We start from the raw sequence: 14,896 nt of genomic DNA, 5'->3' as shown, positions 1-14,896 counted from the left end.
AGCAGGTGGACACCTGTTCCCTAATGCAGGTAAAGGGACAGCTGCTGGGATGATGTCTTCCTGCTAAGGAACAGCAGTGGAGGGCCAGCCCTCTGTGCTAACCCCAGGGAGGTGGCATCAGATGACAAGGACAACCCCAAGCTGACTCTGTGTTCCCAGTGCCCTGCCCTCCCTGTAAGAGAGGTCACAATGGGAAAACAGGACAGAGCAAAAAGATGGAAGCAGCCATCTCTGGAAAGAACAACAGGACAGGGCCAATCTGAATGTGTCCAGGGACAGATTACAAAACGGTGTTCAGTGTGTAGGTTAGATGCAAATCGCATGTAAATAGGGACAAGACCCCTGGAAAAATCTAAGTGCCCCTGCTGCTCTTTCCTCCTCTCTCTCTGACTTGTGAAGTTTCCAGGGTACCTGCGAAGCCATCTGACCACCTGGCCAGGTGACCCTAGAGTAGTGTCCCCAGCCCTGCCTCTCAGTGTTCCTCTTCACACCAGCTCCTCTCCTCGGCCTCAGTTCACCTCATGACCACCTGAGAAACATGGCCGCAGGGAGGAAGGGGGAGCGGGGCTCTGTCCACACCAGGCACAGCCACATCAAGTAATAGAGGCAAGGAGGAGAATGGCGGCCTCTGCCAGGTGCCACATCCTTCTGGATCTTGCCTCGGGCTGGGCTCCCTGGGGCTGTCAGGGGATCCACTGGGCTCCAGACATTCCCCGACGCCGCTCAGGGCCCTTCCCATCATCAGTTTTTCAAAACCAATGGCAAGAGGCCAGGGCAGGAGGCCAGGAGACAGCAAGATGTCAAAGCGGGTTTTCAGTTGTTCTGCACAGGGGTCAGACACACCATATGGACCAGCCTCCTCCCTGCAGATGCACAGCCAGGAGGGACTTAGGGAAGCCCTGCCACCTAAGCAAAGCCACCTCTCCAAACAGTGATTTTTCTCATCTGCAGAATGTGGGGAACCGAGGCTCACCACCCGGCCTAACTTGGACAGTTTGCTGGGTTCCCCTGAGTAAGCCTCACAGGAGCACACGGTGAGGGAACGGGACAGGAAGGTGGCAGAGTGTCCAACTCCACATCTGGACTTTAAAACTGCAGCCGAGACTGCGAGGGTGGCTGTCCATGCCAACCCAGCAGTCTCCTGGTCTCTCAGAAGGGGTCAAAATGGTCCTTCTCAAGTTGCAAAGCGGTGAAAGGGAGGTTCCAGGAGGCAAAGTGCCTGAGGGGACAGGGAGGGAGTGTGTCAGCAGCAGAAGCTGCGGAGGGGCCTCAGTCTCCCCGGCTCTCCAACAGCAGCCAGCCCTGGGAGAGGCCAGAGGGCTGTGGGGGCTTCTCCCCACAGGGAAAGGAAGGACAGGGGCCCTGCTGCCTGAGCAGCACCCAGGCAGCCACAAAGAGGGTCCTACACCCAATGCTGCTCCACCTCAGTGTCAGACTCCCTCGGCTTCATCCAGCAGGGCCTGGCTGGGGACCCTAAGTGCAGCACGGGCCTCTTGGTCCAAGTCGGGGGTCCTGGCTCTCCAGCCTGACTCATCTACCCAGGTGATGGGCAGCCTGGCCTATCACTGCTGGAAAACCATGGGAACAAGGACACAGACCACGTCCCCTTGTTATAGAGATGGAGACTGAGGCCCAGACAGGTTTGCGACTCGGGCCACCAGCTCACGCATACCAGGTGCTGCTGTGCACCTTTTCCTCCCATCCTCACTGAACCCTGCCACGGAGGAGAGTCCATCACCCTCTTTATTTTGGGGTGAGGAAAGTAAAGCTCAAACAAGAGAGATAAACAGCCCAGCACCAAGACTCAAAATCCAGAAGCTTCCTATCTAGAGCTTTCTGACCCTAACACCCCAGGGCGTTTTCATTCCACTCTCTCTGAACTGAAGAACATTCCAGAGGGAGTGAGGATGACAGACGTGTGCATAATGTAGTAGGGGGAGGAGAAAGTTGCTGAGTGGTGGCAGCCATACTGGCACCTCCCATGCTGTACAGGTCCCCTCACACAGTCCAGGCCACCCCAACTGTCACCTGCACAAAACTGCACTGCACAAACACGCACTTCCACACCTCGGGGTCCTTGCCTAGAAGACCTTCCCACATTCCTGAAGAGCAGCTCCTGCGCCTGCTCAAAACCCGGCTCCAAGGTCCTCCTTCCCTAATAATCCCAGAAGGGTTGATGATTCCTCAGGGAATCCTAGGGACCTTGGGCACACTGGCTCCTAGCACTTCACTAGACTTCAATTATTTGTTCCTTGGCCTACCTCTTGGGCTTTGTCTAGATTTAAATCCCTAATACTCTCTCAGGGACAGGGACAGTACAGGCACTCACATACACCCCTGTGTATGTGTGCGGGCCACGCATTGCTTTACAGCTTCACAGATCCCAGCATGACCGCCGCTCCATGAGCATGAGGCAGGTACCACGGTTTCCACCTCCCTTTTATAGGCTCACAGAAGTCAAGTCACCATTCCCAAGACCACACAGGCAGCCTGGCTCCAGAAACCGCCCGTCTGCTGATTCTGTGTCTTTCTCCACTGCCTCCCAGTCCCTAGCGCAGGTAAAGGTTTGTTTTATAAAGAGGTCAAGAGGGAGGAAGATGTTGCCACGTCCCAGGCCCGGATCCCACGCAGAACCCCCACTTCCATCACTCCTGACAGCACTTCTTCCTTCTCCAAAGCTCCAGGTGCTCCTCCCATTTCTTGGGTGCCCCCTGCAAGGCAGAGTGATCTTGCCATCTTGGCAGTGGGGAAACTGAGACCCAAGGATGCCTCAGGGCCGGGGGACTTGTCTCCTCAGTTAGTGCACATGGACTGGCCTTACCTCAGCCTCAAGCAAGAACAAACCAACGCCAAGAGGCCGGGGATCTGCAAGACAGCACCCTGGCTGACCTGGTCACTGGGCTCTGGGCGGAGCCTGGAGGGAGGGAGGAGAGGGGGCTGCTCCCTGGGCCAGGCAGGGGAGGAGGAGACAAGAGGCCCTTTGTGTCTGCGAGCTCCTGGGACACCTGTTCTCCCCTCCTGCCTGCCGTGGCCTCGCTTCCCAGCGAGCCTGTGTGCGGCCTTGTTTATCCTGCAGCCCTGGCAGCCAGGCGGCCTGCACCCAGCGTGGGGCTCCACAGCCCCTGCCAGCACCTGCCCAGCCCTGGCAGCCCCCGAGGCTGCTGGCCAAGCACAATCACCCTGCTGTTGACACAGTTGTTGATTTTTCAGGAGGGTAGGGAGGGACGGGAGGAGAGGAGAGAAGCAGCGAAGGCATTTCACGCCAGTCTGGCTAATTTGCAGTTGGCCAGAGCGTTCCTGTGAGTGTGCGCATGCGTGTGGGCACACACACCTTGAAGACACTTGCCTGGGTTCCAATTCCCTGGTAGCCCAAGCCCCACAGAACCACACCACACCACAGGCAGCCCCACCACAGCGCCCCACACATGAGCACACACCAAAACTCAGGTTCTGGTGCCAACCACCCAGCTCCTAGCCAAACAAGGCCTCTGCATGCCAGAGGCTCTGGCCACCTGTCTTCAAATGCCCACCACTCACTCTGCCCTGCAGTTATGATGTGCCCAGGTCCTTGGTAAGGGACAGGACCATGTGATATGCCCTGGGAGACCCTGATGGGACCCTTGAGAGATGCAGGGGATATGCCCTTATACCCTTCTCTTGCCAAGCTATCTCCTGGTCTAACAGGGAGCCTTCCCTAACAGACCAAATCTGGATTGGGTGGCCCTCCTGGATGCTCCTAAAGCACCCTGCACCTTCCTTCCTCACATATGTCAGCCATTATTGTACCTGTCACTCACTTCTCTACCTTCCTCAAAGTTGGGAAAGGGCTGTGCAGGTCTCTTGGTCTTCTGGCCCCAGCGTGGTGGGCAAAGGCCCAAAGCCAACACTCCTGCATATCTGGTGAGTGGACAGAAGGAGGAAGGGAACAGCCCCTGCAGGGGCCCTCCCTCCCTTCCCCATCCCTAAGTTCCAATTTTAAAATCAGCTTTTCAATTAATAAGGTCCTGTAGGTAGCTGGTAAGTAGCTAGCTGGTTAGCGTAGCTGGTTAAAAGGCTCTGGAATTACCTGTTACTTTGCTACCAGCCCATGCACCTAGACTGGTCAAATCTGACTAGCTGGTTATCTCCTTAGAGATCAAACAGCAGGGATCCCCTGCAGGTCAAGGGATAGGGGAGTTTTGATCATGGGAGAGGGAGAGAGGAAGGCAGAGATACAAAGACCCCATGAGTTGAGGGACAGCAAAAGGATCTGGGGAGGGCTTTCTCTCAGGTACTGCAGGAACCTCTCTCTTGCCCACTCTGTCCAAGTAAGCAATCCACCCAATCTGCCATGGCTCCGGTGGTCGCTTACACTTCTACTTGTGCACAGACAACCCTGACTCAACAAAGGGAGTGTCCATCCAGCTCCACAGACCATCTCTCACCTGCCAAACACCCACACTCAAACACAAGCACCCCCTAATTCTGGTCCCCCCAAGCCCCAATCAATCAGTGCCCAGAAAAAGATAGTACAGCCCCCCAATGGGGGCATCATAAGGAGAAATTTGCATCTAAGGCTCAGCTAACCTAGTAGAAGAGAAGGGGAACTCACATTATGAAAACCATAGGTCCCTGGTGCTTGCTCTGAGCCACTTCCAACACAGCCATGATGTCCAGTTGTCCAGGCAGCACGTACACTGCACTACTGGAAGAGCCCCATCATGAGTGGGCTCTAGCAGATGGCAGTCAAGTTCATCCCTTGTCTCCCTCAGATACCAAAGAGAAAGCCCTCCTGCCACCTACGGCTATCCAAGGCAAGGGCTGACGGGGCCCTTTCCAGTTCTCTGACGCTGTTTCCTGATCTACTACTGGGAGTTCACTGGCCAGGGCACCTGTGAGTGAAGGCTGAAACCTTTACCCCAACTAAGGGGAGAGGCCTCCCCTCCTCTAGGGAATCCCACTTGACCCCACCCTTGGCTCCGTCTCGACCCCTCCTCTCTTCCTCCAGCCCCAGGCTCTCCTGGGTGAGGCTTGTACAGGTACCCTGATCCTACAGAAGGTAAGGGGAGGATGGGAGGGTGAGCAGGGGATTGAAATCCCTATCCACTTGGGCACCTGGAGCGCCGGAGGATGGAAGCTCAAGGAGAAGTGAGAAGAGCAGGACCCCCATCCCCCTCCTCTCCTCCACATGCACACGCACACCCTCCCCACCCAAGAAAAGGTGAGTCCTACAAGCCAGAGAAATGGCTGAGGGGCCCCTCTGTTCTGCTTTCAACACTTGCTATTCACACACCCCGCCACTGCACCTGTGCAGACAGCCCTGGCCCACCTGCTCCCAGGCTTCCCCCAACCCTCCCCACCACCCTCTCATTCCCCTTCCCTCCAGCCCTACCCCACCCCTCAAGGAGCAGGCCCAGAACCAAAGCCTCAGGGAATGGCCCAGTGACTTCAGATTCCAGCAACAGGGCTGAGGCGGGCACTGGCTGCCGAAGGGGTGCAGAGGGCTTCACATCCCAGAGACAACCTGCCACTGCTCTGCAGAGGGCTCGGTCCTGCCTGGGAGGCCAGGAGGGTTCATTCTTTTGAGTCCTTAGGAGGCAGCTCCAGCCCAGACCTCCCTCCTGGCTCAGCCTCTCCCAGGTACCAGGGCCAAGGCTGGAGGCCTCAGGGCTCCCACAGCCCTGCAGCCAGGGCCAACCTGGGGTTCCAGGGAACCCCTGACTGTCTTCTTGTTACCCCTCCTACCTGGGACAATCTTCTGCTGTCCTAGTATTGACCGAACCCCGATTCCTCTTGGTCTTTCATGAAAACACAGATTTCTGTTTCACTGGCTAGTCTGGATATATTTTAAAACCTTTTCATTCTGATAACAAAAGTCACACACAATGAGGCATTGTTTCTAGAAACTATAGAAATAAGAAAATAAATGAGCCACAGTTTTTAAGAACTAAATCAATGAAGCTGGTCCTGGATGGGCCACCGTGGCTACTGGACGGAGGAGGGGGGGGCTGCTCTGCCCGCAGGGGCTCTGCCCTCAACTCCCCACCTGCCCCACCAGGGCTAAAGGAGATCCCCAGCACTGGCTGCTCCTTCAAATGGCCAGACCTGGACCCCTGTGGCATCCACCTCTGGCCCAACTTGGTGTGGGACTTGGGTGGCAGCGGGGGCACTCCTCACCCCCTTTGGAGGGGGATGTGAAGAGGAGGGAGCGAGCCCACTGGAACGAGTTCCCACCCCATCCTGTTCCACAGGCTGCACATTCCATTCTGAGTCAAGAAGGAGGCGGGGACTGGGGGAGGTAAGGCGGAGGGGAGGAGACAGTCTGGCCTCCTCTGGGGCGGATCCCCCAGGGAGCTCCAGGCCTGGCAGGGATTACAGACCAAACCAACAGGGGAAGGGCGCCAGGAGTACCGCGGCCCAGAGGTGGTCCCTTCCCCTTTCTCCTCTGGAGCCAAAGCACTGAAATCCTGCCTTGGACATGTCCCCAGAAGACACAGGGGCACAATGTGGGGGGTAACGCTAATATACCCTTCCCCCCAGCCTTGCCCCAACCCCATGGACAGCTTATGGGGCTTGGTGCCAAGGCCATTTAAATGCTAAGGCCATTGCTGCGGGGAGCATGGGGTGGGGGAGGAGTCTGAATGCTGTTCCTATCAAGGGAACTGAATTCCAGATTTGATGGCTTCCCGGTGTCAGGCTTCTAGAGAGACCAAAAGGGCCTGAGTAGTGAATGCTATTTAGGAAAACAAGGTAGCAGCTGAGGATACGGCCCCTGCTTCTTCCTTCCTCTCCCTACTACCCCATGCATGCGCATCCCCAAGGCCGAAATCCTCATGTTTGGGCACAAGTCTCCGCTCCTTTGCTAACTTGTCCCATGTGCACACTTGGAGCTCAGAGATGCCAGGCCCACATGGCACATCCAGGGCTCTGCCAACTCATGGACCAGACCCAAGAATACACCTGGAGTCCCAGGAGGTGTCTGGGAGGTCCTGTGCCATGACCACGGGGAATGGATGGAACCCTTTCTCTAGGGGTCTGGGAAGGCTTTGGGGCCCACGTGGCCTCTTGGGGTCAGGTCCCTGGGTATGGAACAGGCACTCTCAGGAGAAACTACCACATCCAAGCTGCTCAGGAAAGTATATGCATCTTTAAATTTTATTTATTTATTTATTTTAAAATGAGGATTGAACCCAGGGTTGCTCTACCACCTGAGTTACATCCGGAGCCCTTTTAGTTCTTTATTTTGAGACAGGGTTACTTAGGGCCTCACTAAATTGCAGAGGCTGGACTCAAACTTGTGATCCTCCTGCCTTAGCCTTCCAGTTGCTGGAATTACAGGATTATAGGTGTGTACCACCATGCCAGGCCAACTATTATGCATTTTAAAGGAAATAAATAAAGAGTGACCCCATCAGAGAAGCTGGCAGAGGTTGGAGGCAGCCTTGCTGAGCTGGCCTGTAGCAAATCTCCTAACCAGGTCTTCCCAAGGCTAAAGAAGAGCTGGTCAAGACACCAGGCCAGGACCAGCATACGGAGCATGCCCTCCAACTTGGGGAAGGGAGATAATGGAAGATGCAGAAGCTATCCTCCATGAATTCTGGTTCCCCATCTGGTGACAAGCATTGTGACAGCCACCCTGGCTAACATATCCGGGTTCTGGGAAGGGACTAGCAAAGGGTGAGGGCTGCTGCGAGTTCAGACAGGAGCAGTCCTCTTAAGCAAACAGTGCGCACAAAAATAACTCCCATTCAAAGCACGATTTACTGTGCAGGCCGGCCTTCCCAGCACAGAGCTCTTTTCAAACACAGCTTCACCCCTGAATGTGCTGGGGGAGGGGGCACCCTAGTCCAGCTGCTTCTGAATCCACTTTTTCCGGTAGTGTCCGTTTCCTGGAGACTTACCCCAAGAACTACCCAACTAAAGGCCATCTTGAAGCACCCCCAGAGAGGAGAAAACCTTAGTAGACTGGCGTGTCCTCCCCTAGGTCTCTTGGAGGAATAGACCGGCTCAGCAGCAGCCTTTACCATCCACAAAGCAACCGCTGCCATGTGCTTCTCAACAGCTCCCAGGGAGGTATTCTGATTGCTGTTGTCCCATCTCACAGATGAGAAAAGAGAGGTTTAGAAATGATAAATGACCAATGTATCTCCTGGCTCTAAATCCTTCTCACTACAAACACTCGCTTCTCTGATTCTGCTAATTATCAAAGTAGCAAAATGTCCAGATTGAGGCTCTTCCCATCAAGAGGAACAATGGGGATAGAATGGCAGACGGAATCCGAGGATGGAAATCACTCTTCAGGCTCGCCTGGCATGCGTGCGGCCTGGGGTCGATCCTCAGCACCACATACAAACAAAGATGTTGTTTCCGCCGAAAACTAAAAAATAAATATTAAAAAATTCTCTCTCTCTCTTTAAAAATAAAGGGGGGGCTGGGGATGTGGCTCAAGCGGTAGTGCGCTCGCCTGGAAATCACTCTTCACCCTTATTGATCCTCACACTCCTCATCACAAAGTCAGAGTTGGGGTGGTAAGCCCTCTTTAGGTAAGAGCGTAAGATCTTAAGCAAAATTTTGTGAGACCTGTTGGCTCTACTTAGGTGGGAGCTAACTTTCCCACTGTCCACCCTAATCCAAAGCACCCTCCTTCTCAGTTCTCAAGCAGCCTGCCTGCCCTCCTAAATTCCATTCTTAGTCCTTTTCAGGCTAAAGTCATCTCTATTTTTCACAATTTTTCTCCACTTATAAAAGTAATTTATGACCACTGTAGAAGATTGGAAAAACCAACAGAAGATTAAAACAGGAAATAAAAAATTATCCATGTATCCAGTGTCCCAAATTAACCTCTGTAAACATTTGATGCATGTGTCCGGTGTTCTCCGTATGTGTGCATGATGGACATGTGTATACAGATAATTAGATCTTTACAAAATTGGTACTTATACAGTTTTAGATCCTGTTTTTTTTTTTTTTCTTCTTTTTGTAGGCGTTTTCCAGGTGATACACTGTTCTTTGTTAACTATGCTTTTTGGTGTTTTGATAAAGGGGCCTACAGGAAAAACAAAATTTTTCCTCCCTCAGCCATTATTTCCCTCCCCTGAGGCAATTAGGATTACTGCTTCTTTTGCACCAAATAATCTTTAAAAATCATGAATCAAGACTATTTTGCTCTCTAGCTTCCAATAGTTTCCCATGGCTCTGGCAATAAAAGACAGGATTCTTACCAGGTGAGGAGGGGCCAAGTCCAGCCCTCTGTCCTCAGGGACTCTCCCCAGAGCCACATAGCTGTTGGCTCCCCTTGTCCACAGGGGGTTTCCTTTGCTATTCCCTCACCCTGGAATCCTCTTCTTCCTGTCTTTGTGCAGCTGGCTTCTACCCAGTCTTCAGGCCTGTGTGGGGCAGCCTTCACTGCCCTCCCAATCCAGAGCCACCTGCCACAGGCCTCTATACCCTCTTTCCCTCACCCTGTGGTACTTCTTTCCTATCACACAGGATGAGCCACTACTATCTTGGTCCCCTACAGCCCCTTTAGAAAGAAGCCTCTGGCAGGGCTTGGGAGCACTTGCCTAAAATCCCAGTAACTCTGGAGGCTGAGGCAGGAGGATATCAAGTTCAAGGTCAGCCTCAGCAACTTAGCAAGACCCTATCACAAAATAGAAAATAAAAAGAGCTGGGGATGTAGCATAGTAAAGTACCCCTGGGTTCAATCCCCAGTACTCCCCACCCTCAAAAAGAAAGAAGCCTCTCTGAAGGCTGGCATGCTACCTGTCTTGTTCACCTGTAGCCCACTGCCTAGGACAGGGCCTGGTACTTGACTGCCACATTTCTTTAGCATGTTTCTGTTAGAGGAATGAAACAAGGTGTCTTCAATGCGGGGTCTCATCACTGAAAGCTCTCCACCTGCAGAATCTCCTAGCACCAAGAATTGAATCTCTGGCCATCCTCTCCCATCCCTGGGGCAGGTTAAGAAGGCAAGAGAAAGCAAGACAGGAGCCTGTCCCAGGCAGCCTGTCGCCCTCTCTCTGGCTGCCTCGCCTCTTATTTGTACTCCGAAGTGGTCACAATCAAACAAGGAGCTTATGTGGATGCCAAATTCCAACTACTAGTGGAAAGGCAGAGGTGGCACATTTGTCCCTCATTTACCTGAAACCCATACTCAGTGTACTCTGGCAGCTGGGCCTTCCCAGGCTCTCAAGTGAGTCCCAGCAGCAGGAAATGCAGACGCGGCCGAGGGAGCAGAGCTCCTCCAGGGACAGCCAGGCCCATCCCACCTGACTCTTCCCCTGGGCTCCAGACACCTGGGCTCCTCTCTCTGGAAATTCGAACAGCCCCAGAGACACAAATGCACATCCAATCCTGAGCCAGCAGCCCTGGCCAAGAATGCCCAGGGGACACCCTTTTGGAGATACTTCCTTCCGGCGGCCCAATTTCCATGGAAAGAATACTACAGTGGTACCCTGTCTGATTTTTTTAAAAGAAGGAAAGATGAAATGCTGTTCACAAATATTGTGAAGCAAGAGAGGAAAAAACAAAAGAAAAAAAGACTCAAGAATATGAAACTAAATGAGGAATAGGAAGGACAAGTTTGAGCTTAAGAGCCCAAATCAGAACCGGGGAACAGGAGTTCAGTGAACAAATTATTAAAAAATTGATTAAGTGGGCACAATCCCAAAGTGCTCTTCTGGGCTCTACACAAGTTCACTTAATAATGGCACAGGTTGGGGGGTATAGCTCAGTGGTAGAGCAAGCTCCAAGCATTGGGTCCCATTCCCAGCACCACCAAAGAAATTCATCAGTAAAATAATGCATTAAAAGCTAATTTTTGACGTGCTGGGAATGGAACCCAGGACCTCTGGCATGCTAGGCAAGTGCCCTACCACTGAACTGCAGATTAGTGTTTTTCCTTTTCAGGATAACGAAGTGGGTACTCTTCATATCAGCCCCATTTTAAAGATGAGGAAACTGTAGGATAGGGGTTGATTAAACTGCTCCAAGTCATACCAGCACTGGGGATCTAATTCCAGCTGCCTGGAGCTTAATCACTAGGCTACACTTGGTTGTCAGTGATCCAAGTAGGTGGACTCCTACCCTCCTGGAGTTCATGCCTTCCAAACCTGCATCCTTCAAAGGATCACTGTATACCAGTTTCAAAGGTGAGAGCGCAATTCTGTCTGTTTTCATAAGAAGAAGTCCAGAAAAGTTGAGGAACTCGCTCGAACTCACGCTGCGCCTCTGTAGGGAACTAGGACTCAACTGTGCTGAAACCCAGCATCTAGCGAGGCACTTCCTAAAGGGAGCACAGTGGAAACTGGGTCTCTGCAAACCCCGCCCAGAGCAGCAACAGCATCTTCTCTGGCTGCCTTTGGCCAGACCCCTTCACCAGCGCCAGCGCCAAGGCGCTCGGCCCGGAAATTCCCACAGAGTTAAAGCAAACTTCCCAGGAAAACTCCCCGGCTTCCTCCAAGCCCCTGTCACGGAGGCGACTGCCAAGAGCGCCAGCGGAGTCTTTGCAGCTGCCGTGGGCCCTTCAGGGAGGGAGCCGCCGCTCCAGCGTTCGGGGTCCTCCCGGAAAGGTCCAGGGCTGAAGTTCAAAATTCACTTCCCGCCCAGGCCGGACTCGCGGCCCCGCCCGGGACTCTCCGGCAACCCCAGCTCACCGAACCGCCCCAGCTCCAGTTAAATAATGGGGCACCTCCAGCCGGAAGACCCCGGCGGACAGCGAGGCGATCCCACGGGCTATCCCAGCGCGTCTGGGAACTCCAAGCAACCCGAGCAAGCGCGCGCACACACACGCGCGTGCACACACCACCACACACTCACACACACGTGTGAGTGTGTGTTTACGTACAGAACGCGCGGGGTGGGAAAACAATGGCGAGCCGCCGGGACTGAGCGACCATCGCCTCCGCGTCTCCCAATCCCTAGGCACAATTTGCTTCTGCAGTGAAATACGGGGGAAAGGACCCTCTCTGGCATCCTAGGGTGGGAGATAGGGGTGCTAGGGAGAGGCTAGGATGGGGTAGGGGTGGAACGCGAGCAGCGCGAGCAGAAAACAAACAGGAGGCGGCGCCCGGCTGGTTCTCTCGGGAACGAACCTGGAGCGGTGGGAAGGGGTGCGCGGCCACCCTCACCCCGGCACCCCACACACTCAGGGCGGGGGAGCTCTGCGTCTGGTCTCTGGCCCCCGAGCCTCACGCGGGGCACGCACACGTCGCCCGGCTTCCCGCTGGGAAATCCTTAAACTGGGCGCACAGTCCGGTTTGTGAAAAAGACCTGGCGCCGGGCGGCTGGGCGAGGAGCCGACGTGGGGCTGGGGGGTGAGGGGGGGGCCCGGAGCTCGCTCGCGTGGTGCGCACACATACACAGAGCCACCCACGGCCATTTCAGGCTGCCACTCCTCTCCACAAGGACTGGGCTCTGCCGGCGAGGAGCCGCCACTGGCCGGCGTTGTTCAGGGTCGGCGAGGGTCCGGTCCTCCTCGAAAAACTTTGCAAAGGATGGAAACTCGAAGGGAAGAGGATCGCCGTGTGCCCAGAAACGTGGGGGCGCGAGTGTCAAACTTCTCAGGCCGGGGAGAGGGGCACGAAGGCGCGCGGGGCGCACTTACTACTCAGCCAGGCGCTGGGCTCGGGGCTCGGGGCTCCGCGCTCCTGCTCCTCCTCCGTGCGATCCTCGCGACTGGTAGCCTGGGCTTCCCGCTCACATGCCCCGGCGACGCGGCGGGCGGGCAGAGCTGGGGCGGCGGGGCTGGGAGGCGGCACGCCCCCCGCCGGCCGCGGAGGAGTCGCTCTGGACCCGCGGTCACCCGGGGTCCGCGCCCCACGAGGGGCCACCGTCCCGGGAGGCGAGCTCGGTTCCGGCCGGGCGGCGCCCTTCGCCAAGCCAGGCCGCTTTCTGCACTCTGCCCTCTGCCCTTGGCTTGCGGCCGTCTCGCTGCCTTCCCGGTCCTGCTCCCGGACTCGCCCGGACGCGCGCTGGCCGGCCCTCCCGCCCTGAGGGCTCTGCGGCTCCGCGCCTCGGTTAGCCTCCGAGGCTGGGCGCTGCGCCCCGGCCTCAGACCCCGGGTGATCGCTCTTGGGCCCGGGTTCCAGGACCCGCGCTCACAGTTCAGTTCCGAGCCCGGACTGGAGCAGGGCGCTCGCTGCTCGCAGCTGCGAAGCGACTCGACAGCCTCCGAGGAGAAAGAGGGAGGGAGACCGTGAGCCGGCAGGGGGAGGAGGGGGAGGGAGAAGGGTGGGGAGATGTAGAAGGAGGGAGGGACAGAGAATTTCCTCCTCCTCCTCCCTGCAGCGGAGTCCATCCAGGCATCAACAGCTGGAAACCTCTGTTGGGAAGAGAAGGACTAAGGTTCTGGACCGCGGGGTGGGTGGAGATGAAATGAAAGGGTGGAGAGAGTAGGAAAAAGAAAGTGGATTCTGCTCACTCCGTCTGCCCAGGAATGAGGGTTCCTACAGAAAAATCTTCACCTGGAGCAAGATCTGAGAAGTTATCTATCCACTCAACCTCCGAATTCCTTCAACAGGCTGGATTTGGAATTTTAAAAACCTCATTTGAGAACCCCCCTTAAAAATCTGATCTCACCTGCAGCTGTACAGCTTCCTAATGTCTGTGGACTCTCCTTAGTACTGTTCCCCCCCCCAGGGGGGGGGTGGATTTTCTTCTTTCAAAGTTTTTACTAAATGTCTACCATATGCCTGGCCCATTAGGTGCTGGGAACAGCAGGATGAATGAGACATTGTTCGCCCTTCCTAGATTTCCATTTTTAAATTTTATTTATTTATTTAGTACAAGGTTCACTCTACCATTGAGCTACATTCCCAGCCCTTTTTATTTATTTATTTATTTATTTTTGAGACAAGGTCTGGCTAAGTTGCTCAGAATGGCTTCAAACTTGGAGTCCTCCTACCTCCACCTGGCCAATAAGTTTGATTACAGGTGAGCATCACCCAACCAGATACTGGATTCCTGAAGGAAAGAGTGCACACAATTCCAGTGAGTGGAAAGTGTTCAGACAGGGCAAACTCCTGGTTGGGCGGGGACCTACTGAGGGCCTTAGGATGTAAGGACTGGGATCGGTCTTTTGGGGGAGGCCTCATCTGAACTTGGAGGGACCATTGGAAGAGGACAAGCTAAAGGATCAGCAATTTATAAAACTGCAAATTACCCTGTGTGTGCCCAGTGTGGGTGGCTGGTCTTGGTCAGGTGATAGCCAGTGAGGCTTCCGAGGCCTTCTAAGGGCTTTGGATTTCATCGTTCCTCCACTGAAGCAAATGGAAGAGAAAGAAAAAGAAACAAGAGACAGACCTCAATAGATCAGGGATGGTTTCTCCAGCAGCAGAGGGGCACATTTTCAAGAGGAAAGTGGCAAGAGGTTACTCTAGGGGTCTGAGTTTTATAGGGTTCAGTGAGGCTGAGTCATCGCAGGGATGTGTCTGTTGGGCAGTCAGGGGAATAGCTGTAGATATGAGAAATTGTGAAAGTCCGGAGTGCATTGTTCTGCTTTTCTCCCTGGGGCTTATTGTGCTTCCTTTTCTCTCTGGGGGTTGTGATTTTCCACATCCTTCACCCACTGCCTTCCCTGGCTCATTCCCTTTATTCACCTTCTGAGTCTCAGCCTGGATATCAACTCTTCCAGGAGCCTTTCTTGATGGCCCAAAACTGGGGGAGGCACCTCATTCGTGGGCTCTGGAAACCCCTTGATGGCAGATAGCATGGTGATCACCTATGTCTGTCTTCCCTATTAGACTGTAAGCTCCACAGGACTGAGATAGATCTCTGGTTCACTGTTAGGGAAATCTGTGTGCCTAACCAGGACTCTGCCAAGAGTGGGCCCTTAATAAATAGCTTATTGATCGGTTGGCTGATGGAAAGGAACGGGGTTAGGGGTGGGGGTGAGCTAAGGGATTCAAAGTAAGGTCTC

At 54.5% G+C, this 14,896-nt stretch overlaps 1 protein-coding gene across 11 annotated transcripts in view; it reads right to left on the bottom strand.

Annotated features, from left to right (window-relative positions):
- Sox13 (SRY-box transcription factor 13) overlaps window positions 1–13,168 on the bottom strand; it is a 45,330-nt gene extending 32,162 nt beyond the window's left edge. For 3 of the 11 annotated variants that reach the window (XM_078022635.1, XM_078022637.1, XM_078022636.1), the window contains exons 1-2: window positions 5,725–6,233; window positions 4,592–4,681 (exon numbers count right to left, since the gene is read on the bottom strand). In XM_078022635.1, the coding sequence (XP_077878761.1) occupies window positions 4,592–4,647 (56 nt within the window). In that variant the 5' untranslated portion in view covers window positions 4,648–4,681; window positions 5,725–6,233. Of the gene's footprint in view, window positions 1–4,591; window positions 4,682–5,724; window positions 6,234–11,633; window positions 11,757–12,071; window positions 12,255–12,583 lie in introns of those variants that run through there. The other 8 variants (XM_078022628.1, XM_078022630.1, XM_078022629.1 and 5 more) reach the window with 6 other exon arrangements.
- Window positions 13,169–14,896: the final 1,728 nt, after the last annotated feature.

The sequence above is a fragment of the Ictidomys tridecemlineatus genome, chromosome 10, assembly GCF_052094955.1.
Source record: "Ictidomys tridecemlineatus isolate mIctTri1 chromosome 10, mIctTri1.hap1, whole genome shotgun sequence".
NCBI lineage: Eukaryota > Metazoa > Chordata > Mammalia > Rodentia > Sciuridae > Ictidomys > Ictidomys tridecemlineatus.
This window is presented reverse-complemented; position numbering and strand designations above follow the sequence as displayed.